Source organism: Candoia aspera, chromosome 1, assembly GCF_035149785.1.
Source record: "Candoia aspera isolate rCanAsp1 chromosome 1, rCanAsp1.hap2, whole genome shotgun sequence".
Classification (NCBI taxonomy): domain Eukaryota; kingdom Metazoa; phylum Chordata; class Lepidosauria; order Squamata; family Boidae; genus Candoia; species Candoia aspera.
Window position 1 is genome coordinate 225,303,091 of NC_086153.1, and position 19,231 is coordinate 225,322,321.

General features: G+C 41.1%; 1 protein-coding gene across 16 annotated transcripts in view; it reads right to left on the reverse strand.

Moving 5' to 3' along the window:
- The window catches only part of TNS1 (tensin 1), a 249,366-nt gene that overhangs the window by 18,690 nt on the left and 211,445 nt on the right, over positions 1-19,231 (reverse strand). For all 16 annotated transcript variants that reach the window (XM_063288856.1, XM_063288857.1, XM_063288846.1 and 13 more), the window contains 3 exons: positions 13,527-13,719; positions 10,743-11,617; positions 9,415-9,501 (listed from right to left, as the gene is read on the reverse strand). In XM_063288856.1, the coding sequence (XP_063144926.1) occupies positions 9,415-9,501; positions 10,743-11,617; positions 13,527-13,719 (1,155 nt within the window). The remainder of the gene's footprint in view (positions 1-9,414; positions 9,502-10,742; positions 11,618-13,526; positions 13,720-19,231) is intronic.

A 19,231-nucleotide genomic window follows, 5' to 3' on the forward strand; every position in this document is an offset into this window, starting at 1 on the left:
ATAGAGCACACTACATGAACGTAAACGTATCTAAGCTTTTAATAACAACAACATATAAAGAAATGAGTAAGTAAAATTATTATTAGCGGAAAGAAGGGATTTAAGCTCTAACTGCTTCGGGGTCCCATAATGAAGCTGGGCGGCCCCCATGAACCCCACTAAATACACTGCTGCTCCCCCCCCCCAATATGTCAGGAACTAGAGAAACTTTCATACTTTTATGACACCACTATGCGGTTTATGACAGAACTTCGTACCTTTATCGTGTCGTATCACCCATCAACATTTCTGTAAATCAGAAAGTCCCCTGTGCTGCAGCCTTTTCTTATAGGGAAAGTTTTTCACGTATTTTCTATCTGTCACTCATCTGTTTACACACTTTTAAGAAATCATCTGCACTGACTTCTGTAGCATTTCTTCCTAGATTTGATAGGGGGACCCCAGAGTAGGTTGGCTCTTTTCTTCCATGGGCAGAGAGAGAGAGCTCTGATTCTGGAGGAAGAGATACAACCTTGGAATCTTCCTCCCAACACTTACAGAAACATCTGCAGCTTTTGCCTCTCTGATGTCGGAGAGAGAGAAAGAGATTCCTCCAGTAAAAGAAAACATATGCAGCTCAGGGTTCAACTGTGGAGTCCTTGGTGCTCTCTGAGCTTGGTTGTTTACTTGCAGACGTTTCACTGCCAGACTAGGTAACATCATTAGAGAGATCCATGGGAATCTCCAAGATCCAAGGAATAATAGGAAAGACTGAATCCACCACCCTTAGAGCAGCAGACATACTCCCAATATAGGGAGAAATGTATATATGCCCCAAGTTGGCATAACGATGTCCTTTCCCCATAAGGAAGTCACCAAGTGACCAAGTATGAAAAACAAATAAAAAGCTTCTCTTTTCTACCCTATTTGGTGGGTGCTGACATGGCTTTAGATAACTTGGAAGCGCAGAAGCTAGAGCTATCCAAAATGACAGATGTGATTGCCCTGTCCATGGCCATTTGTTTGGGAGATCAGCTATTTCTCTGTTTCTTCTCTGACTTACAGCTCAGTTTTCTTTCAGAAAGATGAGATGAATTCACCTTTATAAGTCTCCCGTGTAACATCTGGAGATTAAGGTGGTTATGAATAATGGTGTCAGGTATAAAAACTTTTGGGGGACAAAAAACAGCAGCATTCAGAGGACAGTGGGAAAAAACGCGTATCATTAGCAATGTCATGAATAAGGAACAAACATGGCCCTGGATGAGTGCATTCCATTCTCCCCTTAAGGGGGATCTTCTAATCAATTCCTGTGATCTAAATGTGAAAGCTCTTTTGTGGTTTGATTCCGGCAAGACTGAATTATACGGAGGGACAGGAATGACCCTGTTGCTGAGAGTCTGATCTGAAGCAGGGCCAACGTTCATTCAGTAACAGTCACTCTACCCTTGAAAGGGGAGATATGAAGGAAATGAGGGATGTGCCAAGCGCTTCAGCTGTTGAATGGATGAAAAGAACTGCTGTTGACAGATACATGAACTTACTCTTTTAAACGGCTCACTCCCAATTATCTGACAGGCAGCTTATCAGCAGGAGCTGGGGAGAGAAGTTTGCTGGGGAGAGAAGTTTGCCACTGTCATGTTCACTGTTTCAATGTGCACTGTACATCGTAACATTTCACATGCCATGGCGCTGACACGCATTTCTGTTTGGGAGGGAGCTGCTGTGAAACCGTGTACCAAGCTCTGTATCTCTGTTCATTTCAATGGAATGTGTTTGGGTTATGTGCTCTGTTCAAGGACTTTTCCCACCGACCAGCAGAAGCTGTTAGGAGCACCTGGGATTGTGAGCCTGGGAAGATTCTACGGGGGGAGGGGATCTCGTTTGTACCGAGGGTTTTTAGTTTGCATTTGGCGCGCTTTTATCATTCTCAGCTTTCTTTGTGATCCTGCATACTATTCTTTAATAAATCAGATATCTTTGCATTCCTGCTCATGAGTCTGAGAGTGTTTTAGAATAAAGCTTGTAATGAAGATTCAACGGCGGGGGGGGGGCAATGGAGGGGTTCAATGGTGGGGGGCGGCGGCAACCCATTTCACTGGAACTGTCGTAATGCAAATGGGCAGCCACTGTGAGACTTTAAAATTTGTAGTGGCACCTGTTGGCTTTCCCTTGGTAATTCTGGGGATCCCCTGGTTGACCTATCGAAGCCCCTATATAAACTGGGAACACAGAACTCTGACTTTTAAGGATGGGTTTTACCAAGCTCCTACAGTGGAGAGAGCTTCACGTGGGGGGGTTGGAAGGGCTGCAATTGCCACGCCGCGCCCTAGTTTGGCACATTTAGAAGGCTTGCCCAATCGATACCAAGACTTTGCAGACATCTTTGGGGAAATGGAAGCAGGTCAGCTACACCCCCATCAGAAAACTGACTGTGCAATAGAGTTGGTTCCCAACACTCAATTGCCCAAGCCAAAAATTGATCCAATGACTCAGAAGGAGCTTGAGGCATTACGGGACTTTATTGACAAAAATCTGTCAAGAGGGTTTATTTAACCTGCAAATTCCCCAGTTGGGGCCCCTGTGCTATTCCGGGAGAAGAAAGATGACACGCTTCGACTCTGTACGGACTATCGGGGGTTAAATTCCGTTTCAATTTGCAACAAGTACCCTCTTCCGCTCATGAAGGACATGTTAGCTCACTTGTCTAAGGGCAAGATTTTCTCCAAGCTCGATCTTCGTGAAGCCTATTTCCGCATCCGCATACGGGCTGGAGATGAGTGGAAAATCGCTTTTAATTGTCCACTGGGTTCATTTCAGTACAAAGTCCTCCCTTTTGGGTTGGCAGGGGCGCCCGGAGTCTTCATGCAATTGATTAATGAAGTATTACATGATCATTTGTTTAAAGGGGTCCTGGTTTATTTAGACGATGTTCTCATTTACACTGAAACCAAGGAGGAACACGAACGCCTCCTCAAACAGGTGTTAAGCAAGCTTAGAGATGCCAAACTTAATGCCAAGCTTTCCAAATGTGAGTTTCACAAGACCCAACTTGACTATCTGGGCTATAGGGTGTCTGACAAGGGCATTGAAATGGATCCTGCAAAAATTCAGGCGATTTTAAGTTGGGAATGTCCCTGCACCCGGAGGCAATTGCAAAGTTTCCTCGGGTTCAGTAATTACTATCGCCAATTTATCCAGGGGTTCGCTGAGATTGCTTTGCCCCTCACTGATTTACTCCGTACCAAGGGCTTGGGGGAGACACACAAAATAAAAAACCCTGGGGCAGTGCTGAATTGGACACCTGAATGCCAGGCAGCATTTGAGAAGTTAAAAACCCTCTTCACTGCTGAGCCTATTCTACAGCACCCCGATCCTGAACGCCCCTTTGTGGTCCAAGTTGATGCTTCTGACTCCTCAGTTGGGGCTATATTGTTACAGAGAGATTCTGAAAATCACTTAAAACCCTGCGCTTATTTGTCCAGAAAATTTTCTGAAACTGAACGCCGGTGGCATGTTTGGGAAAAGGAGGCTTTTGCTGTAAAAGCCACTTTGGAAGCCTGGCGTCACCTCCTGGAAGGCGCTAAATGCCCTTTCGAAGTTTGGACCGATCACAGGAATTTGGAAGCCCTCTGCACCCCCCGGTGTCTCAGTCCTAAACAAATTCATTGGGCTCAATTTTTCAGTCACTTTAACTTTCAGTTAAAATTTATTCCGGGAAAGCAAAACTTCCTGGCCGATGCTTTGTCACATTTACCTCAGGACCTTGACCACGTGGCAGATGTGGTTGGGACTGTTCTCACTGAACCACAAGTGGGCTTAGTTGCTGTCACCCGGAGCCAGACCCGTGCACAGGCATCCCTGCCCCCAGCCCAGTCTGGGAAGCGGAAAGTGCAAGTTCCTTGCCAATTACAGAAAGACTTTCTCCAGGCGCTGAAATCTGACACTTGGTTGCTAGCTAATAAAGACACTGTTTCTTTTGAAAACGGTCTGGCATGGGTGCAACACCGCCTTTATGTACCCGAAACTTTACGACCTGACATTTTACAGCGTTCCCATGATGATAAACTTGCTGGGCATTTTGGTTTTGTTAAAACATTGCATTTGGTTCGTCGTCAATTCTGGTGGCCCACCTTGAGATGCGATGTAAAAGACTATGTGGCTTCCTGTCCTGTTTGTGCAATGTCAAAGCGAAAAGGGGGGAAACCGCAGGGGCTTCTGCAGCCTGTGGCCAGCCCGTCCCATCCCTGGGATGAGATTTCTATGGATTTTATTGTGGATCTTCCTCCCAGTCAGAAGAAAACTGTCATTTGGGTTGTAAAAGTTTTGTTTTCAAACAAGCCCATTTTATTCCATGTGCGTCCATCCCATCGGCCCTGTAACTGGCGCACCTATTTCTCATCCACATCTACCGTCTCCATGGTAGCCCCTCCCGTTTGGTCAGCAACCGCAGGACACAGTTTACTTCCCAGTTTTGGAAATCATTCTTAAAATTGATTGGCACCAAACAGGTGCTGTCCACCTCGTCCCATCCTGAGACTGACGGATCTACTGAGATTTTGAACTCCACCCTTGAACAATTTCTTAGAGCATACATTAACTACCATCAGGACAATTGGGTGGAGTTACTGCCTTTTGCTGAAGTGGCTTACAACAATGCTGTCCATCAGAGTACTGGGCAAATTCGTGTGGTTGCTGGTCACAACTTTGTTCCCATCCCTGAACTGCCACAACCCCCTCCCCAAACATGTTCTGCCTCTGACTGGGCTGTTAAGCTTGCTGATTTTTGGCAGGTGATTCAACAGGCTTTGGCTGATGCCCAGGCTGCTTACAAGTTTCAAGCTGATAAGCATCGTTCTTTGCAACACGATTTCAAGATTGGGGATCAAGTGTATCTATCTACCAAATTCATCAAGTCCCCACAACCCTCTAAAAAACTTGCTCCCAAGTTCATTGATCCTTTCCCTATTGTTGGTCTTATCAATCCAGTTACTGTTAAGTTGGATCTGCCTCACAATTTGAAACGCTTGCACCCTGTTTTCCATTGCAGCTTGCTCAAGCCTGTCCACCACTCTTCCCGCTGGCATCCCCGACCTCCTCCTCCTGCTCCGATCATGATTGACAGCCAACAGCACTTTGAGGTCAAGGAGGTCGTTGATTCTTGCAAGCTTCATGGCACCCTCCAGTATCTGGTCCGATGGAAACACTTTCCTCATCCTGAACGGGTGTCTGCTTGGCATGTTAATGCCCCTGATTTAATTAGCCGTTTCCACTTGGCGTTCCCTTTAAAGCCTGCTGCTTAGTGTTTTCTTTCTTTTGGGGTGGCAGTATGTCATGTTCACTGTTTCAATGTGCACTGTACATCGTAACGTTTCACATACCGTGGCGCTGACGCGCGTTTCTGTTTGGGAGGGAGCTGCTGTGAAACCTTGTACCAAGCTCTGTATCTATGTTCATTTCAATGGAATGTGTTTGGGTTATGTGCTCTGTTCAAGGACTTTTCCCGCAGACCATCAGAAGTCATTAGGAGCACCTGGGATTGTGAGCTTGGGAAGATTCTATGGGGGGAGGGATCTCATTTGTGTTGTTGTTTATTTGTTTAGTCGCTTCCGACTCTTCATGACCTCATGGACCAGCCCACGCCAGAACTTCCTGTCGGTCGTCAACACCCCCAGCTCCCCCAGGGACGAGTCCGTCACCTCTAGAATATCATCCATCCATCTTGCCCTTGGTCGGCCCCTCTTCCTTTTGCCCTCCACTCTCCCTAGCATCAGCATCTTCTCCAGGGTGCCCTGTCTTCTCATTATGTGGCCAAAGTATTTCAGTTTTGCCTTTAGTATCATTCCCTCAAGTGAGCAATCTGGCTTTATTTCCTGGAGGATGGACTGGTTTGATCTTCTTGAAGTCCAAGGCACTCTCAGAATTTTCCTCCAACACCACAGTTCAAAAGCATCGATCTTCCTTCTCTCAGCCTTCCTTATGGTAGAGCTCTCGCAGCCATATGTTACTACAGGGAACACCATTGCTTTAACTATGTGGACCTTTGTTGTCAATGTGATGTCTCTGCTCTTAACTATTTTATTGAGATTTGTCATTGCTCTTCTCCCAAGGATTAAGCGTCTTCTGATTTCCTGACTGCAGTCAGCATCTGCAGTAATCTTCGCACCCAGAAATACAAAGTCTTTCACTGCCTCTACGTTTTCTCCCTCTCATTTGTACCGAGGGTTTTTAGTTTGCATTTGGCGCGCTTTTATCATTCTCATCTTTCTTTGTGATCCTGCATACTATTCTTTAATAAATCAGATATCTTTGCATTCCTGCTCATGAGTCTGAGAGTGTTTTAGAATAGGCATTCATTACAGCCACCCTGAAAGCTGAAATGGGGGCCAATCTGTTTTGTAGACCTTTAGACCATGCCACCCTGAATTTGGAAGGATATCCTTGCGTACACAATTGCTAACCAATCTGAATGTAGAAATTCACTTCTTTGATTGGAAGAAGAATATACAATAAAAACTCAATTCTCCAGACATTTCCTCAGCAGACTTTGGATGCAATGGACAACATTTTACTTGGGACTTTGACTGCCAACTGCTATTTATGAAAATTGGTCTGGAAAATTGACAGAATTTATGTCCTTTGTGTCAATTGATGTCATTTACATCACTACATAATTGATATTTTCATGCTTTTGCATTCATTTGTGTCATTACATAATTGATTTCTATGTAATGACACAAATTGATGCAAATTATGTATGTTTGGATTTAATATAGATTTGGCTTTAGCAAGCACGTCTCCCCACAAATGGACTGTTAAGTCAAGGTTTTACTGTAGCTTCACAGTAATGAGAGATACTGTCCATACTGTGATATATTTAATTCTGTTCTTTGATATCTCTGATTCTGAATTCTTAGGTCTTTTTCTCTTGTCAGTAGGCTTGTGGCTCTAAGCTGATTTGTAGATATGCTGAGGCTCTGGTGTGCAGTAAGAGTTGAGGCCTTTTCCTAGTTGCACCTAATCATGGCACAAGCATGCCTTGGACATCTTTTTGCTGCCATGTCCCCATGATGTCACCTTCATTGCATCCTCAGCGCATTAGTAAAACGAGATCAAGTGGTTGTTGGCAGTACCAACATTAAAGTAGGCTTTTCCTCTATTTCAGCACCATGAAAGGGCAGCCTCAAGATGTGCAAAATCATTGTGTTGGAGGAAAGTTGTGTGACCGCAGTGCTTGAAACAGAAGTACAGTTGTATAGTATAGTTTTTCACTAGCTCAGGGATGGATGGATAACATTTCAACTCTGCAGTGAGGAAAGGCTTTGAGGCTGAGCTAAGCATTGCATTATGCACCTGGTTATTTGTCAGAAGCATGCATAAACTGGCTACATCTACTTTAAAGGAAAAGTAGTCATACAGTATGTAAGGTCCCATCTGGAGTGTACCCTGCAATTGTCCTACTTCTTGGGCTAGTTTGCTCACAAAGATACTGTTTGTTGTAAATAGCCATTTGGGGGAGAAACAGCTAAATTAGATCCATTTTATAAAATCTCAAAAGTTTTCAAAGTATCACTACTTAATAGATGATCAGAGATAATGATCCCATACGAGCCCAGATTCCGCATACCCTCCCAAAAAGCATTACCAGACATTTTTAAAGAAAAATTGCTCCAGTGTGCCAACTTTACATGAGAGGAATAATCAAATTAAGTTTTCTGCCTAATAATGTTCAAGTAAGTCTAGCTACCTTCAGTGCTGGAAAACAATTCCTGCTGTAACAAGAACCAAGAACTTGACAGGATTGTAAGGGTACTAAATAGTAATTCTCAAGTTAAATCCATAATTATAAATAATCAATAAATATATAATATTGTGTACTTCTGCAGAAAGTTTTTCTGAATGTAGGTGGGTATTGTGAAAAGGGTCCATTTGCTGAAGATGTAATTGCTTTTAAACATCAAGCATTTAAGCTATGTGTTACATGTACGAGAGATAATTATAAGGAGTCCAATTTAGCTACAGCAAGTTATCTTGACTTGAACTAAGGCCCCCTCCCCTTCTCACACCCAAAATTGTAAGAAACATTTAAGCAAGCATCTGTCAGAGGACCCAGTTCATAAGGCCTTAAAATAAAGATTAGGAGAAGAAGAACTTCAACTGAAGTTCTTGCAACTTTATGAGTCCCCCTTTTGGGGGAGATGAGCGGTAGCAAAATTTGAATAATAAATACATTTGTTCTACATTAATGCTCTGGGTTTTATTGTGTTCCCTCTGAGAAGCAAAGAAGTATTCCACAGCTTGGGTTTCATTTGGGAAATGAATAGAGGGGAAAACAACCATTTCTGTTCTAAATAACACAGGAGCTCTACACGTGCCTACTGCAACCTAAAATAACTACTAGATACAACTGGCCACTGAGGGACATAGGTGTGAAATAATATATTCTTCAAAGGATTAAGATACTTAATTACAGTTTATTTTTAATATTGCTCACTGGATAAGTTTAGAGGAGAGAAACAAGGTTATATTTTTAGAAGTCCAGTTCTCTCAGGAAGTTGTTGAAAGAACTAGGATTTTAGCTTAAAGATGGAAGGAAGAGTGAGATGAGGCTTTTTTTTTCCAATTAAGAAAATAAACTTTTCTTAATTTCTTAATTATATAGAGAAAATCAAATTTTGTACTTGAGGAGGGACAAGAGAAGAAGATCTACGTGGCACAAGGTGATGGTATAATCACTCTGTCTGATCCCACGGTCAAGGAAGGGGGAGGAGGAGAAGCCTCTCCCAACTCTGAATCCTCCAACATTTTCTAGTTACATCATCTGAAGACACACTGTCAACAATCAGGGATAATGAAAACTGTAATCCAACATCTAGGGTCCCAAGGTTGGAGAGAGGCTGATTAAGGAGTTTGATGCAGACTACTTAATTTCTCAATATAACAATTACATTACTGATATCTGATAATGACAATATTGTCAAGTCTAATGACAATAATGCCATGTAGACACCCAATCTATTCTTCATGATATGCTCTCTCATTCAGAAGTATTCTAATCATTGGTATTATTCTGCCAACTTGTAAAAATAAGGTTATCACATGAGCTGCAAAAACTAGGAGACATTAACCATTCTGTCCATCTTGTGCCTCAGAAGAACCATAGTTATCCACAGAGATCCAAAAGGAGTTATCATAAATCCTGTCATCATGGGGATTCCTGGGGGGAAAAAAATGTTCTAACAGAACATTTAGTGTTCCTCATAGTTTTGTGATTGCTTTGTTTCTATGGAAATCAAAGAAAATCACATCATTGCCTGAATTTGTTTTAAGCATCAGTGAGCCATAACCCTCTTTTGGGGGAGATGGGCGGTAATTAAATTTGAATCATCATCATCATCATCATCATCATCTTATTCTGCTAGAGCAAAAACTCACCTTGTTCTCTGGAGATCTCTGGCTTGTACCAGTACTTCGAGGTATCCTGGACGAACTTTACATTTGCTCTGGTTTCAGGACTGCTGTCTAAGGAACAGAAAAAGAGAAGCAAGGAGAAAGTGACACATTTGTGTAACAGAAATTTTGTGGACTGGGTTTTTACAACATACCTAACCTGGTTACTGAATTAGCCTATTTCTAAGTTTGCACAACATACTGAAAGGTAAATTGACCAAACTCACTGAGTTCACAAAATTTGAGCAACTGTAGAAAAATTAAATCACTAAAACTAACCAGTATTTGCATATATGAATGGAGCTACTAGGTCTTTAACCAAACTGATTAAAAATTGTCATTTGAATTCAGCTACTGTGCACTCGCCCCCAGTTTTAATTGAAGTACATTAATTTGAAATAAATTCTACTTTATGAAGCTATAATCTGTAACTTCTCCTGTTTTTATTAAGCAAAAGAATAATAGTGATGATATAGTAGTGGCACAGAAACATTTAGAAATATCAAATTCATCATTCAGTGTTAAACAAAATATATAATTAATTTTATAAACAGACCATGTAATGTAATGTAAGATTAAAATTGGGAAGAGATTGGGGAGTGGAATAAAAGGCTTGGAAGTTTTATCAAACAAAGCAATGCCATAAAATTTGACGGATAGTTAAAAATTCCTTTTCCTTGCCCCTCTGTTGAAGGGAAGTTAATGAAACACTGGCAAGTAACTTATAGTAGCAAACCACTGCTGCAGATCAGGTGTGGACTTACTCTTCCAAGGTTCCAAGAACACTTGTCCTAAATGGACAAAAGATCTATAATGTACCTCCTTGATCCCTGACACTTAGCAAACACTAGTCCTCTCTCATTGCAAACCACGTACTGAAACTATGATCACATTAAGAAAATTCTTAATGGTGATCACTCTTCATCTGCTAAGTACTGATAGGCAGAGCAAACAGAAAGATAAGAAAACATCTCCTCTTAACTCAAGGGTTCTCTAACTGTGGGTCAGGACGCCCTGAGGGGTGATGAGGAACTTAAGAGGACAATCACATATTTAAAAAATCTGGCCAGGCTTGTGCAGAAAGCGGGGATACTGTGAAAACTTGCTCTGGGTTCTGCTCCTCATTTTGCCTGCACAGCTCTGAAGTAGATAGTTGCAATCTTCTGAGAAATTAAAATTTATATATTTGTTTAGTTTCATATCATACAAGTTCATTTTTTTTAAGAAGGTCAAGATACCACAAAGTTTGACCCTTTGCTATCATCCATTATTCTTAACCCTCAAGTGAGAACGAACAGGAAATGAGGTTTTACCTGGCATTGAGAATTTGGAAAAATCTGGCAGAGTATGATGAAAGGCCATACTGTTTCCACTGCTGGGACTGGACATGCCACTGGAAATGGGTGATGAAGTCTTGCCATTCACTGTAGCATAGTTTGGCAGGCTGTTGGACCTATCCCCTGATGACATCCTTCTTTTCTCCGGAAGCAACGGTTGGGTTGGGGTGGGGCTGCCCTGTCTGTAGACTGCCGAGTCAGGGGAAGAGGAATGTGGGGTAACCCCATGATAGTATGCCGGGGAGACGGGAAATGATGGGGTAGAGGGAGCTTGATAACCTGAAGCACTGCTCTGGCGAGACAATGTTTGGTGCTTTTCCTCCAGAGTCGAGTACCCACATATCATGTGTCGATCCAGACTGGGACTCCCAGAAATAATGGCTGTGCTGCCCCCTGCTATGGGCTGGTGACGAGAATGGCTTGGACTCCCAGGTGATGAAACAACAGTGCCATGGGGACCCATTAAGTGCCTGTTCATACTTGGGCTTCCTGGAATGGCCACCATGTTCGTGCTAACAGTCCTTCGCCCAAATCCTGGGCTAGGGGGAGTATTGGTAGCTACTGTTCTATGGAGGGCATGGGGGCTTCCAGGCATGACATGGACCCCAGATACATTGATCTGGGCTTGAGACCTCAGATGGTTATCTTGTTGAGTGCTGGTTCGGCCATCAGGGAAGTCGGCATTCATATAGGCCGGCAGGCCCTGAGTTGACGTAGATGTATTTTGGTAACTGCTGTATGCTGACGGACCCTGAGAAAGATTAGCAGATTGGAAGCTGGACTCGGCAGATGGCTGGGAGGAAATGGCTATGCTGGTACTGTTTTCTGAAGGGTAGCTACCTATAGAGATCCTGGAGGAAGCAAAGGAACGTATTAGAATACTTTTACCAAGCGATTCATTCATCTTCTGAAATAGCATTTGAAGTTGCAAGAGGTTTGGGGCACAAACATAGCATCTTCATGAATTCCTCACAAAATCAGGGGCGAATATGCTGTGGCTCTTGGACTATATGCAGCCCGCAGTTTCATTTTGAAAGCCTTTAACATATGATGGTTTTGAGTTCTGATAAGAGAGTTGTGTCTTTTCCTTGATTTCCCCCTGGGAAATGTGAAAGTGGGTGAGTGAGAGGGAGCTAAAGGAATGGGGAAAAGAGAAGAGAAGCTTCTTTCTTCACTCTGGTAGCACCCACTGCTCCAAGGTGGTTCCCAAAAGCTTTCTCCTGAGAGAATGGGGCCACCTTGCCCCATTCCCGCTTTAGATCATAGTGATTTAAAATCATGCTCAGACTTCTATCTTTAACATTCATTCAGATAAGTGACCATAATTATTTGTTCTCAGGGGTATTTTCATTTGTGTTCTTCTTTCTGAAATAATATTTAAATAAACTTATTAAGCAATTTCCTATGAGACGGTCATTTTGACTTCATCCTGTAATTTCACAGTTTATAATCCATTCTGGAGCACCCTCTCTCTATTGCAAACGTTTTAGAGAGGAAAGAATTGCACAATTCACTTGGAGTATGACATTTGCACGTGGAGAAATGTGAACGGTGAATATCAGCATGCAGTTAAAACATGCCAGTATTTATAAATTTATGAACAGTTTGGTAAAATCAAAAGTCAGAAGTGAATATAATCACTTCATCTGTCTATACCTTACTATCCTCTTACATGTAGATATCCACAGTTCTATATAGGTCATATATTCAATAGTTATCTCACTTAGAACAGCAAAAAAGGCTCGATTCCCCCACAAGATACTCATAGAAGCACTTTTTTACACAGTGCAAAGCATGTGCCACATTGTATGTGTTTTAAATACTTTCTTGAAACAAGAGGTCACTCTCTTTGCTATGTTGAATGCTTACAGCTTCAGGCTCTTGAGTACCTCTTCGTCCCACAGTCCTTGAGGCATACTTCCTTTCTTTCACTCTCCTTTGGAAATACTATTTACCCACACATTGGGGCAAATCTTCTTTAAGTGATGGCAAGTCCCTCTATTCAAACTTCTAGTATGCTGATGTGGAATGATCTGCCATAGATCACAGCCTTGCATCACCTCCCAATGTGGCCCTGTTCTGAGGCGCTAGGAAGCAATTTCTTGATGCGCCTTCATAGGATTGCTGTGGTTCAATTCATGTCACCATGACATCTCATGGGTTACCATGAGATGTCTTATTTATCCTATTATAGTAATGTGGTAAAACAGTGTTGAGAAACTTGTCACCTTGAAATAAGACAGCTGCTTAGTATCTTCTGAATTATAGAAGAACAAAACTGCTGTGTGCTTTTTTTCCTCATCACAAACTATATTGACACATGGTACATTTTGGAATCCTCCAGTGGGGACAATGCTTAATAATGTGTTTTGAAGAAAAGAAATAATGAACCAGTTCAATTGGGTCAAACTGTCCTGATAGCTAAAGATATGATACAAGAAAGAGCAAGGTAACCTAAAGTTATTGAAGAAGCTGTTACGAGGTCCTTGCTCCGTGGAACATTCTTCCTGATCATAACTGGGAATACCCTCACATTTTCTATTTGGGGAAAATAAATTCCCCTCATTGTCATTGCTTTTGTAACTACTACTACTACTACTACTACTACTACTACTACTACTGTTTTCATTGTGCACAGTTGCTGTTCTTCCTCCTGGAACACGAGCGGATGAATGTAAGCAAAAAGGATGCGGACCAACTGATCTCAGTCACAGAGGGCAGTTCCATGCATCTGGCAGCCGAGTCTCTCCTGCAACTTACCCATCCGTGCTATGTATGGGGCTGCTGGCAGAGGCTGGGCTAGGCAAGGTGAAGGAGTTGTTGAGGGATTCATTCCTTACAGGTGTCTCAGTGCTGTAGGCCTCTGGAGCCAAGGATGCCTGGGGCTTCCCAGCAATACCGCTACTGCCGGCTGCTGCTGTACGCGCCACAGATTCCACGTAGCTCCGGGGCTCTAAATTGACATGCGGGGAGAAAAACAAGCAAACAGAAGAATAATGCCTACGTCACCTGGAGCTATAAACCCTTCTTGAACCACTAATTTTATTTTTTCATTTTTTATTTTCTATCCCACCTTTATTATTTTTACAAATAACTCAAGGCTGTGAACATACCTTCCTCCTCCTATTTTCCCCACAACAACAGCCCTGTGAGGTGAGTTGAGCTGAGAGAGAGGGACTGGCCCAAGGTCACCCAGCCGGCTTCGTGCCTAAGGCAGCACTAGAACTCACCATCTCCCAGTTTCTAGCCTGGTGCCTTTACCACTAGACCAACTCCATTGGAGTTGGGCGGCTAACAAATTTTAATAATAATAATAATAATAATAATAATAATAACAATAATTTTACCCTTCAAACCCTTATGCTCTATTTTTCTTTGCCAAATAAATTCAAAGTGACTTAGAGATAACAACAACAACAATATAATCAAGATAGACCAAAGTACTAAATTAGTTTAGGTACTACCCAGGTCCCCAAAATTAATCAACTTAATCTGTGGGAAGTTTCTTTCTGAAAGTGAGATGACTAAGGAAGCTGTATTGAGACCTTCCGTTCCACAACAATCAAATCCTTCTATGCACAACAAGTACCTCACTGATTCCAGAGACACTGTGCTTTCCAGAATGTCATATGCCAAGATGAAGCTGCACGGATTTGTGTGAAAACTGTGGCTCCCTGAAACTAGTTACAAATATAAAGACTGTTGTCAGCTAAGGCTATTTTAACTGTTGTTTGAAGACAAACCCTGCTTGTGATTGTGAGCTTGTGTGCAATTGCTGTTCTATCCTTATGTAAGCTTCAGTAATAGAAATCTGGCAGATGCTTTTTTACTTTCTCTTTCTCTTCCACTGCCTTTTTTATTTCTTTGCAGGCATTCCTGAAGTTTCCTTTGGGTACCTGCTTTATTCCCTGGATCTTACAGCTGGGGTTGGAGAGGGGAGATACTTTCTCAGAACTGACATTCTTTATTTCATCACATTTTCTTGCATGGTTTGTACTCCAGACCCTTCTACAAATCTGCCATCTTTTAAACACAGGATTTAGATTACTGAGAGGGATAAAGAGAGACAGCTTTAAACCATATGACTTCCAGAAATAGTCATAAGGTTGTAGCATTTTTTTACCCAGTCATGACCAGGACCTGCACTGTTGCCTTCTTCTAATCCTTCATGATTAGACTACCTTAAACACCTTCTTCTCCTTGATTGTCTTAGGATTTTGCTGCCATAGAATTCTACAGTATTCTTGTCCTATGCATCCTTTTTTTTCTTTTTCATTTTCTTCCTGCTCTTCCTTCCAGCAACTGCCAATTCAACATCTGTTACAGGCTCATGCTCTTGCCTAAAATGCCCTCTTCATGCATCTAAGTTCCTTTCAGAACTGTAGAAGGTAATGTCCCAAGGCAGTTGTTCCTATCTCAGGATCCCCAGATGCTTCACATCTTTCACAACCATGATGGTCAATGATCCAAACAGTAATATTGCAGCCTAACATCTGGAGAAATGGTTGGAAAAGACTGTCTTGAAACAAAAAAATCATTCCCTCATACACTCCCCACTCCCAGCTGGAAATGTGGAAGAATTCAGTTTGGTCTTCAAGAGAAGCAGCAATGCAATTAATAACGTACCTACAGAATCCTCACCCTACAGATCCTTCTCTACCAAATTATGAAAAAGACAAGGCCAAATTATATATCCATCTATAAAGTGTAGCTGTGTATTTTCTACCTTCTTATTTACCCACAAATATATGAGGTGCAGTGAGGCTTCTCTCCCTTCCTTCCTTCCTTGATATAGAGGAGAATTAAATCTTCCCTCTCCAATCTAGTCTAGGGACCTGTGTGCTGACTTGCACATAAGAAATAGAGGAACAGCTGCATAAAACATCACATTTGTAGTTTGGGTCATAAATAAGAAGTCCATTACAAGATGCCAGCTGCCTAAATTTAGGCCAGCTACCTTAATTTTAGATCTGAATTAAAATTTCTCAGAAGAATTTTTTTTCATTGAAATGTTCAATTTTCATCTTTTGTGGATTTTTGGCTTGAAAGAGGGCTATTTTACTGAAGATTGTATTTATTTATACTGTTTTATTGAAGAGTCCCCTTTTCGGGGGAGATGGGCGGTGATGGAAATTTGAAATATAAATAAATAAATAAAGATCTGTTTTGTTTTGTTGTTGTTATTTTGTTTTGTGTTTTGTTTGGTCAGCTCCACTTTCACATCTCCATTTTATATATAGTGGAATATATTTCCATTACCTACAGTGGATATAAATTGATGATTAGCTTGACTGCAAATAAGCTCTGGTGCTGGTTCTGAGAGGAGGGAAAAAAGAGGATGTAATATTGCTAAGAATGACCTTCCTCCCAGAAGCAGTGATAGAGAATGCCTCTCTGAGAATATCTAGCAAAATGCCCTCTCAGTTTTATCTCCATATATGAAACTGGGAATTTCAGTGGCTGGGCATTTCTGCTTCCTAAACAAACCATAATTCCCAGGATATTCTGAGAAAAGTTATAAGCACCGAAGTGCTTTAATATGAAGATATAATTTATATTACAATTCAGACCCAAGAAATTGTTTCACATGCATTCAAATCTATGTGGTCTCAATGAAAATGCTGATATTGTTAATTAATGCTAAAATACACTCTCCTTTTAACATCTGTTCAACAACATCATGTTTAAATGTACCTCTTGAGATACTGTAAAATACACAGAAGGGACAATTGAGAACACATTCAATTATCCCCACATCCAGGCCAGGTAGTTGAGGTAGTCTACGGGGCGATTTCCTCTGAACCTTGGACTTGGTAAAAAGAATGTAAAGTATATAGGATAGTACTGTAAATGGTATGCTGGGAATATTCATAACACAACTAAGCTGGAAGCCAGCTAAATAAGGGCACAATTTTACGAAGATGAAGCAGGATTTTGGAACGGGCAAGATCAGACTGGTGGCCGTTCTCCTGCCATGTCCAAGGTTGCTTTTGCCAATTGGCAGAAATGGAAGGAGAGAAGGGAAGAGAATGAGGAGGAGGAGGAGGAGGAGGAGGAGGAGGAGGAGGAGGAGGAGGAGGAGGAGGCGGAGGAAGCTTGGGCTGAACGTTCTGTGAGGCAAAAGCCCAGAACAGTTAGCTTGGCCAAACTGAGAAAGGCCAAAGATTTTGGGAAGACTTTGGTGCTAGGCTGAAGTGCAACCTCAAAAGTTTGCAATGCGTATAATGTGCTAGTATGCCACTTAAAGTAATTACATCTGTTCCTGCTACACATTTCCAGCTCCCCTCCCTATCTAAAAATAGCATGGTTCGGCATTAGCTTGCAAACTAATGAGAAACTGCCAGGAAAGCCAAGACCTCTATGAAATGGAAAAAGGAAAACCAAACCAAACCAAAAACTTCTCTTGTTTATTCCAAAGCTAGTAAGTTCAGAGACTGCAGGAGAAAAGCCAACAAGGAGGAGTGATACTAGGTTGAGATACATTATTTGTTTCTTCTTCATGTATAAAAGTTAAGGGTCATTTTCTCATTGTTTAGAGTACTTTTTCTTTGTGACTATTTTTCTCAGACTAATACGTATACTAAAATCTTGTTCAACTAGCACTGAAGCATATACCAGTGCTAAGCTCTAAACCTCAGCTGCATGCAAATTATTGGAGGAACACTGAAAAAAAAATGACAGTGGAATTCCATTGCCAAACAGAAGAGAAAATGAACTCTGGGAACTCACACAGGGGTTCCTCAATGAAATCCCAAGTTCTGCACCATATCAAACAGTATAAAGAACCAACTTCTCTCTGATTAATTTGAGCAAGTGAACAATTCGTTGTGTGTTAGAGAAGAACCAAGAGGAAGAGTCTAAAGGGACAATTACATGGCCTAATAACATTTTAACTACACAAATTATATTCTGCTACATTTTTCCTTATCCTACTAACAAGAAAGCATAAAAGCACAATAATAGTAGCATTCAAAATACAACAGAGTCTGTGCCACCTTAAAGATTAACAAATCCATTATTACAGCATAAGCTTTCATACTTCTAATCATCTGCATCAGATGATAGGTGGTAGTCCATGAAAACCTATTCTGTAATAAATGTTTCCTAATATTTTTCGTTTACCATAAAAGTGTAATTTCTTTCTGCAACTCACTGATGTGGTCATGAAGATATAGTCCAAATATAGGCAATTATATAATTTTGCTAAAATCAGACCATCAGTTTGACTATACTAATGGTGGAACTCATATTCCCCAGATATTGTTGAATTTCAGTCCACAGCATCTCCAGTCAGCATTGGAGATCCACATATTCCCTATTTCTGCCATTTGGAAAAATTGTATATTTATAGAATTATAAGGCTGAAAGGAGGCATTAAGTCATCAAGTCCAATTCCTTGCTCAGTACAGCAACTTGACTATTTAACCTGTTTCAGCACTACCAGTGAAGAGGAATCTACCAATACTCTGGGTAATTGGTACCATTGTTAATCTCTTGTTAGGAAGATTTTTTCCTAATATTCAGTCAGAGTCTGCTATTATACTTGTCCTGCATTTTAGGTCTTATCCTTCTCTGTGACATCCTTTTCAGTGCTATCCTTCCTTAGCTTTCTCTTCCAAAGCCTAAACTTTTCCTTCACTCTTTTTTTTTCAGAAGCATTAGTTTCTAATCCTTTGATGATCCTTATTGTTCCTCTCTAAACTTATTCTAGTTTGTCTGGATCCTTCTTAAAGTGTGGTGCTCAAAATGGGACATGACAGTTGAGATGGCATCTGTTCAGTGTAGAATAAAGTGAAATAATTACTTCTGTAATTTGGAAAGCATACGTCTCTTTAAGAAATCTAAAACCACACTTTTCTTTGTGACCACATCACACTGCTGACTATTCTGGTTTTAAACATCTACTATTCCGAGACCTTTCAAAAATGGTCTTACCAAGCCAGTTATTCACCATCTTATGCATGTGAAGAATTGTTATGTGAAGAAATTTACCCTTGCCTATTCAATTTCATTCTGTTATTTCCAGCCATTTTCTCTAACTTATTAAGATTGTTTTGAATTTTAGACCTGTATTCTATGGAATTAGCTATTAAATCCCAGATATTAGCTCCCACCTAATTTTACATCATTTGCCAAGTTGATAAGCAATCCCTCACTCTCTACACTCAAGTCATTAATAAAAATGTTGAATAGGATAAGATTGAACATTAAATCTCCTGTCATCAATTGATGAGGAACAATTGATGATTACTTTTCAGCACAATTTTTGAGCCAGGGTAGGTATCCACTTGATTGACACATCATCTTATCCTTTAATATCAAATAGACAACTTTCATAGTGGTTATGATTAAAGAGCAGGAACTGGTATGTTTTCCCCACATCTTTAATGTCTCTAAATGAACTGGAGATTTGAAGGGAAATATTACTACATTTAGCAACTGAAGAACCTTTGAAACAGGTGGGG